We start from the raw sequence: 9,018 nt of genomic DNA, 5'->3' as shown, positions 1-9,018 counted from the left end.
AGTTCACGACATTTTGCCCATAACGGCACCCCCTACGATGCTGAAGTGCACTGGCACCCAAAGAACAGACGACGGGAAAACATGCGTGCCGCACTAAACCCATGCACTGCCACTGAACACCTAACCCCAACACTGTGTGCCATCCAGAGCTCCGACACTACATTTTAATCATCAAACGCTATTAGTATATTCGAGCAACTGCAAATAACAGAGTGTGCCACCGCATACAAACCACTCTAGTAACAAAATCACCGAAATACTCCATAAACAACCTCTTAAGTAACTGCCAAAAAATAGAAAATTGGGAAAGCACCTAAGACCAACAGTGTGTGCCATCATGAACTTTTCACCTACAGTTATATTTTCATTCTTTATTAGTGCATTTGTGTATGGATAATTGTCTAAAAACCTATTTAAACAGAGTCATATACATGCCGGCCTAAATTCAATAAATCAGAACTGATTTGGAAGTTGATTTTGGAAAAAATAGGTTGTACTGGCCAGTGTGCACATGTAATAAATAGAGTGTGCCCGACGGAATGAGTTCATGCCATTTTGCCCACAACAGCACCCCCTACGATGCTGTAGTGCACAAGCACCCAAAGAACAGACGACGGGAAAACATGCCTGACGCACCAAACCCATGCACTGCCACTGAGAACCTAACCCTACCACTGTGTGCCATCCGGAGCTCCTACACTACATTTTATTCCTCAAACGCTATTAGTCCATTCGAGCACCTGCAAATAACAGAGTGTGCCACATCATACAAACCACTCGATTCAACAAAATCACCGAAATACTCCATAAACAACCTCTTAAGTACCAGCCAAAAAAATAGAAAATTGGGAAAGCACCTGAGACCAACAGTGTGTGCCATCATAAACTTTTCACCTATAGTTATATTTTCATTCTTTATTAGTCAATTTATGTATGGATAATTGTCTAAAAACCTGTTTAAACAGAATCATATACATGCCGACCTAAATTCAATAAATCCGAACTGCTTTAGAAGTTGATTTTCGTAAAAATAGGTTGTACTGGCCAGTGTACACATGTAATAAATAGAATGTGCCCGGTGGAATGAGTTCATGCCATTTTGCCCACAACGGCACCCCCTACGATGCTGAAGTGCACAGGCACCCAAAGAACAGACGACGGGAAAACATGCGTGACGCACCAAACCCATGCACTGCCACTGAGCACCTAACCCCACCACTGTGTGCCATCCGGAGCTCCTACACTACATTTTATTCCTCAAACGCTATTAGTCTATTCGAACACCTACAAATAACAGATAACAGAGTGTGCCACAGCATACAAACCACTCGATTCAACAAAATCACCGAAATACTCCATAAACAGCCTCTTAAGTACCGGCCAAAAAACATAAAATTGGGAAAGCACCTGAGACCAACCGTGTGTGCCATCATGAACTTTTCATTAAAAAAGTCGTGACCATTAACAATAAATTAGATCTCACATAAGCTGCTCCCTTTGTAGCTTACTAAATGATAGCCTCATGAGAATTGAGAACTGACCATTCATTCAACCTGCAGCCCTTGATACACGTTGATTATCAGCATATGGCATCAGGTAAGCGGTAAGCCTTGAAGACAACAGGCTGTTAATAAATAGTGGTGAGGCTGCTGATGCACATCGTAGCTTACTAAAAAAATCGGTGTTCTATAGAAAAAAGTGATCAGTCATATGTTGTATAACGTTTGCGCCTTCTGAATGTACACTCTGGACTTTGACCTGCAATTTATTTTGCTGGAAAATATGAAATTGTACTTTTCGTTTGCAGTTTCCATTCCATTAAGAAAATTGCTATAGTTGAAGAGTATCAAGGGCAAAAAAGCAACACACAGACCTGGATAATACTATGAGCAGCGAATTTTATTCTGCTTGTATGGAAGCTGACATCTACTTTCTCCCATGGCACACGAGATAAAAATATCACCAGTTCCTTTGAATCATATAGCCCAAATATAATACAGCCAAATAAAAAACAACACATTGTACGCATAAGAATCCGAAATCTATTTAAAAATAAAAAATTGAAAAAGCCGAAAACCGACCTGGAGCAGCGGCCGACGAGGTCGCCGGCCGTGGGCGCTTAGGGTTCCGAGCAACGGTGCCAGCCATCTCAACGGGAATTTCGATCGATGATGAAGACTATTGGAAGGACTCAAAAGCTACGACCTACGGTATTCTACTCCAGCACGCTTGATTGAAGTGACCAAACTACCCCCTACATGCCCAAAGATTTAATTACAACGCTAAATACATAACTACAAAAAAATTTAAATATGCACCGTAGATGGATTCAAATAAATGGCCCAGATTGGTTCTCATGTTCCTACCTAACACTGAGTTCCTATATGATTTTTATTATATATATATATATATATATATATATATATATATATATATATATATATATATATATATATATATATATATATATATCGGAAACTTTTATTCACAATTTCAAAAATAGTATTTATGTAGAAATTTTATAGAATTTGTTAATTATTAACAATTGCTAATTGTCAAAAGTGTCAAAAGAATGTAGCCTCATAAAAGTGGATACAACTTTTTTTTGTCCTAACCTGCAAATTTGATTTTTTTCCACAGTCCTTTTGCTTTCTGTCTCCCAATAATTACCAAGTTGGTTTCTAAGAAATTATGTGAAGTTGAAATTGAGTTTTTTTTTTTTTTTCGGGGGGTGGGGAGGGGGAGGGGGACACCCAAAGTAAAAACAAAACGAGGGGGAGACTGCACCCCTGCTTGAACACTACGCTGTTGAATAGTTCCCCGGTTTTTGCAATTGTTTTGTTATATAAGTTTATTTATTCCAATTGCAAGTAACTTATTTACATTCTTTAGAATGTAAGGATAAGTTGAATATGAATTTAAAAAATGAATGTAAATAATAATGCATTTTTGTTTTACAAAGAGGTCAAATTGTCCCTTGAATTAAACTATAGACGAAAAAAAGTAATTAAACCATTAAATTATAAAAAGTTTGGATTATATATTGTAACTCCTCAATTTGATGCAATTGAGTAGATTAATGATTAGTTTTAAGTAATTCCTACAAATGATTTTTTTATCAATTCCAAAAATATTAATTTAAAGTGAAAACAGTTTTTTTTTTCTTTTTTAAGGAAACCCCCTAAAAGTATTTAAATTCAAATAAACTAGTAAAAAAAAAAAAGGTTTTCTTTTCACAGAGAAGTCGGCAATTGTATATTTCTTTCATTGAGTTTATCAGCCGCTACTTGAAATTATAATGAGGAGTTGATATGTGTAATTAAAACTTTTTATAATTTAGGGACTAACCACTTTTCTACAAGAACAATTGATACTATGAATTCTCAGAGAAAATCATGACACTAAATTGCAGGATCCTAAATGTAATAGTTATAATATTTTATCATGTATGCTTGTATTTGTTTTAACTTCTAAAAGTGTAAAATTTTTAATTTATAAAGTATACATTTTAACTTTAAAAATGTACAAAATATAATACACAATTTAACAATTATAAAAATATATAATATAGTACTAAAAAATATATAATAATAAAATTAAAATAAAATTATGAAGTACACAATTAATTAATTACATATAATATTCCTCAAGATTAAATATGTCACGGTTTTATAAACAAAGGAAAATGATATATGCAGTCCAAGGGAGTCTCCCGCTACGTGTCTGGATTTTATTAGAGTAATAAAAATTGTAGCCCATATTTTTTTTGAATTAATCAAATGATGATATTTAGGGGCGGAGCTACAATGGGGGCAGCTGCCCCCTACCTTCACTTCACTCCACCCCATATATAGCTTTTGTAAATATATAATACATGTTTTAGTATAACTACAAGAAAACATATAAATGTAAACAAGAGATGAGCTAGACTAGATATGTTTGAACCCAGAAATGTTAGAGCAATAGTGTTTCATTTTTTTTTTTAAACTCTCTCTTTCGTTTTAATGGTTCGATTTCCCCCGAGTCTATGAAAATTTTTTGAATTTGTCTTTGGTGATAGAATGTGGGAGTATGTGTAGCATTACTCATAAACAAACACGTTAGTAACACGCATGAGAAGACAAATGTACGTGGACCTACATCAAGACTTTGAGTAGTTGAGTAGTGAATTGTTGAGAAGGTTGGTCGAAAATACATGCACCGTACCAATCAATGCATGCAATGCACTGTTTGTGCGACTATTTATTAGCTTCATATATATTCCAGCTATGGCAGCTTAACTACCTACAGATCGAAAGGAAGCGAGAAGATATAGAGAAGGTGCAAGTATAATCAAAATGTCTGTGAGTTGTTCCATATATCTTGAAACAATAATGGACAAGAAGAATGATTCCGCGGTGCCAATTATAGGCTGGTATGTTGCACTGGCTTCTGGGCTCTGCTCCATTGCAATGGTGTGCAATCTACTCACCAAATTCTTCAGTCTGAATGCAACTTGGCTGACACTATTAGCAGTGGCTACCAAGCTCACCGGCGACCTCACAACTCCCATGTCTCCCTGGGATAACGTGTCAAAATGCAGTAGCACGATTTTCTTAACTTTGGCCATGGGTAATTCTTTCATCTCACTGGGCTCTATGAATGACACATATATTCTAACCAATCTCACCGCTTTGACCATATTGGTAGCCACCGTCATTGTTGATTTATGCATCCAACTCCAGACCCATGTGCTTGATTCCTCATTATCTATGCAAATCATCTTCCAAATTATATTGTTGTTCTGCATGTTCATAACAACTGTGTGTTCGGCTCTAGCAGTTCCAGCAATTAAGAAACACTCAGAATCAATTTATCAAAAGCTAGCTGCAGCTTCAGATGAGAAACAAGGCCGCCCTACAGTTGAAGAGCTGAGATTGAGCATTACAAAGTATTGGGTAATGGCAGCCTCTGGTAGCCCCCGATTTCTTATGAAAAGGTTGGCCACATTCGTTTCTACCCGTATCATCTGCTTATGTTCTTTCCTCATTTTTATTCTAGGACTTGGAGTTCGCTCTGAATACCAGAATTGTTATAAGGAATCTGATTATAAGGACTCGGTGAGGGGCATTTTATCTGGTCAATTTGTTGCCATATATTCCCTTCCCATCATAATGACGATTTTCTTGATTAGAACCCTGGGTTACAAGTACGAGGATAATGGGATCAAAATCAGTAGAGAAGAAGTCGCAGTAGTTGAGTCCTATTGGACTGAAAAATTGATCGAATGGAGACAGAGTACAATAGTTGTAGGGTCTATGAGGGAGTCGAGAGATATTAGAAAAATTTTCTATGACCTAGAAGGTTTGGTTTTTAATTATTGCATGCAACTTCAGATCATAACTGTCATGTGGTCCAAGTGGTGTTATATTCTCTCTTTTTACTTCATGCTTCCATTAGTACTTTTAGCTAATCCTTTAGGCAAATTAATTAATCATTGTGAAGGTAAATTCTCCCACAAAAAGAAAGTTTCAAATGATATATAAGAGGGAACAGGAGGTGGTAGATTTCAATTGCTTTGTAATACTGCTTGAAGGAGAAAAAAAATTTCCAAAAAGATTATTGAGAAAGATTATTAATAGGATGGATAAACTTGTTGAGAAGGGTAACAAGCAACGACCACAAAATCTACTGAATCATCTCAAACAAAGCTTCTCTTTTAGTGGTGTGGTAGCATTTGATAGCAAACGAGTTCCAAATCTACTGTCTGGTGAACTTCCTAATTGTTGGAAACTTCCAGTGGTGACACTAACAAGCATTGCCATTGCAATTCCAAACATTGCAAGTGAGCATATTGATTGGTTAGTAAGCAGTGTTAATGCAGGCCTCCGCTATGCAAGCCTCATAGATGCCATGGATGAGAAATGTGGGCTGAAAAGTATTAAACATGCAGCAGATGTTGTGTGGGTGGGAGTTGAGCTTCGTAGAAATGGTTATTCATGGATCTTGACAGACAAGCTGGAGAAATAAGTTCTGCTAAGAATATTATTCAAAATCTTGCTATTGTATCTGAAAGGATTGTTATGAACTTTTTAGAGAACAGAATTATAGTGGAAAATCCACTCTATTGGCCTGTACATGTTTTCGCTGCAAATTCAATGTACAGCATTACTCGAACCATTCTGCTATACTATGAAGATGGTGAGTTCCAAGCTGAAGAGTTGTTTAGGAAGTTAATCTGCATGATTGCAGACATATTGGCGGCTTGTTTTACTAATTTGCCGCATCTGATATATACTAAGTGCATAAGCAGTTCAATTGAGGAAAGACTAGAAAGTGTTCGAGATGCCGCTATCATTTTCGGGGAAACAGAAGAGATTCTAAAACTTTTTGAAGAGGGTAAGGGGCCGTTTACTAACTGGAAATTTCTAGGAATTTCCGAAAACTGGAAAATAGAAAACAGAAAACATGTTTACTAACACAATTTCCATTTTCAAAACTGAAAATAATTTCTGAAAATTTCCGGAAAACTAAAACACACTTAAAAACTGTTTTCAAAATAGAAAACAGAATCATCTATCATCTATTTAGTTATATGTCACTATAACCACATTACTATGATTACATTCATTATCATCTTATTTTACTTATCACTATCTTCTATCTTTTCTACTTACCTTACTTATTTAAACATAATTTATTTGCTTACACTTTAAAGTTAGACATTATTTACATTATCAAAATTAAGAATTAAACTCTATATAATGTTTTAAATTTTGATTGAACTCAATAAACTAAATTTTAGGTGAAAACTAAAAAATTAGAAAACAGAAAACAGAGAACAATTTTATATTAGTAAACAAGTTTTCTAAACAGAAAACAGAGAATTGAAAACAGAGGATGAAAACTGAAAAATTAAAAAATGAAAACAGAGAACAGTTTTCTGTTAGTAAACGGACCCTAAACTTCCAAGCATTGGTCCTAGTAAACCATTATGCATTGATGAATGGCGTAGATGGATTGAGCAACAAGCAGCTAGCAACAGTTTCATCTTCTGCAACAAGCAATGGAGCATCCTCTGTAGAGTCCAATGAGCATGTGGTTGTTCAAATGCAGGCTTGATTTATATGTGTAATGCTTATGTGTGCTTTCTTAATTACTATTCATGTTACTTCAAATGTAAGACTTGATTTGTGTGTGTGGTTTTATTATGTAAGATTGGGCATGTCAAATAATCTAATTTTCATTTTAGAATCAATTTGTAATGTAAGGAGTATTATATGTTGTAGTCATCCTCTATCAATACAACAATGTCTCCATTTCTAAATAATTAAATTATACTAGCTAGAAGAATCGGCTAGATCATGGCAATTGCATATCATATCATTATACCACACATTTCTTTCCATATATCGTGAACTAAACTTGAATTCGAGACTTCATTTTAATTTTTGAAAAAAGTTCAATCCCTATGTAAGTTTTAACTCTTGAGATTAAATAGACTATCAACGCATCACCTACAAAACGAAAGGGTAAAAAGGAACACACGAAAGGATTTAGAAGGAGGAAGAACAAGAGTAAGTTTTGAGAGCTGGTTTTAATTGCTACCTCTCAAAGGTGCTGCGCAAAAGAAAGTCTCTATATTAAATATGTTTACTTTGATAATCAATTTCTCATTCACTTATTATCTGTTTTGAGCGTACAATATATCAATCTCTTCGTTTCACTACGAAGAATCCGAATCCACTTTGACCTCACCCAAATCAAGTGGACCCCACTAATATTTGTACCACAAAATAGTCCCATTTTCATGCCATTTTATGCTATTTTTCCAACATATAGACTTTGATTCAATACGAGGAACATTATGACTTCTACCATTGTTCTAATGTTCATATTAACTTTAACAAAGATTAATTTAGTAGAAAATTGGTTAGCAGAATACTTTAGTAGAAAATTGACCTTTAATGCCAAATACATAATCAAATGATATTATTTTCATCTCAAAATTAAATATTTAAAGATAATTATTAAGAACCAAAATAACAATTCATCAATAACTTATTATGGACTAAAATTATATTTTTCTGAATACATATGTTCTTTGTTCAAAGAATGGAACGTTGTTGGGAATTGAAGTGCATGCATATATGATATATGCTAAGGACTAAAATTGTATTTTTCTTGAATACAAATCATTTGAATTGTTTAAATAATGAACGTTATTAAGTGATAACATTTTTTTTTGTAAGTTACAAGGCTCTATTACATTGTAATATCTGTTCATATACTCCTCCACTGAGGCTCAAACTTATAATATTCCAAATGAAAGTCCAACCCGATAACCATTAGACCACATAGTCCTGGTATTAAGTGATAACATTAGTTAGCTTTATTGTGTAAATTCTATTGCTCCAAAATAAACATTCTTATACCTTTTAGCTTCTGTTTTTTATAGTTTTGCTAGTTCTCTTTTTAATATTTCTTTTTTTTTTTTCAGGGTTAGCTTTGGTTTTGTAAGGCGATCTGCGAATCGCGCGGCCCACACTTTAGCTCGAGAAGCGGTTTCAGTGGCAGGTTGCGGGGAGTGGCTTGATAAGCGGTTCCAGTGGAAGGGATTAGGTGCAGGTGAGGCTTCCCGTGTGGTTGTGCGGGTGGACGCACGTTAAGCATTAATCTGACGCACTTAAAGTACAAACACACGCACATTAAACACACAAACAAAACACCTTAAGAACACAACTCCACGCACGTTAAGCACAGGCCTCAGGCATGTTAAGCAAAAGTCTCACGCACATTAAGCACAGAACTCAGGAACCTTTTAAGTTTCAACAACTACTCACATTAAGCACAAACTCACGCACGTTAAGCACAAAACTCACGCATGTTAAGTACAAGACTCACGCACCTTAAGCACAAAAGTCACACACATTAAGCACAAAACCATGCACTTTAAAATTTCAACAACTCACATTAAGTACACACTCACGCACATTAAGCACACAACTCACGCACCTTAGGCACAATACTCACGCACCT

At 35.2% G+C, this 9,018-nt stretch overlaps 1 protein-coding gene across 1 annotated transcript; it reads left to right on the top strand.

Moving 5' to 3' along the window:
* Nucleotides 1-4,305: 4,305 nt before the first annotated feature.
* Nucleotides 4,306-7,101, top strand: LOC109189720. Its single transcript, XM_019340331.1, has 4 exons — nucleotides 4,306-4,978; nucleotides 5,724-5,971; nucleotides 6,076-6,378; nucleotides 6,995-7,101. The coding sequence occupies exons 1-4, from the start codon at nucleotides 4,338-4,340 to the stop codon at nucleotides 7,099-7,101; spliced, it is 1,299 nt and encodes a 432-aa protein (XP_019195876.1). The 5' UTR covers nucleotides 4,306-4,337.
* Nucleotides 7,102-9,018: the final 1,917 nt, after the last annotated feature.

This window comes from Ipomoea nil, unplaced genomic scaffold (assembly GCF_001879475.1).
Source record: "Ipomoea nil cultivar Tokyo-kokei standard unplaced genomic scaffold, Asagao_1.1 scaffold1562, whole genome shotgun sequence".
Lineage (NCBI taxonomy): Eukaryota > Viridiplantae > Streptophyta > Magnoliopsida > Solanales > Convolvulaceae > Ipomoea > Ipomoea nil.
Note: the sequence above shows the minus strand (reverse complement) of the source record. Positions and strands in the feature narration are given on the sequence as shown.

Coding starts and splice junctions, on each gene's coding strand:
- LOC109189720 (XM_019340331.1), top strand. CDS start 4,338: ATGTCTGTGAGTTGTTCCATATATCTTGAAACAATAATGGACAAGAAG. Junction 4,979..5,723: donor CCCCGATTTCTTATGAAAAG/GTTGGCCACATT, acceptor AGCATTTGATAG/CAAACGAGTTCCAAATCTAC. Junction 5,972..6,075: donor AGTTGAGCTTCGTAGAAATG/GTTATTCATGGA, acceptor TGAACTTTTTAG/AGAACAGAATTATAGTGGAA.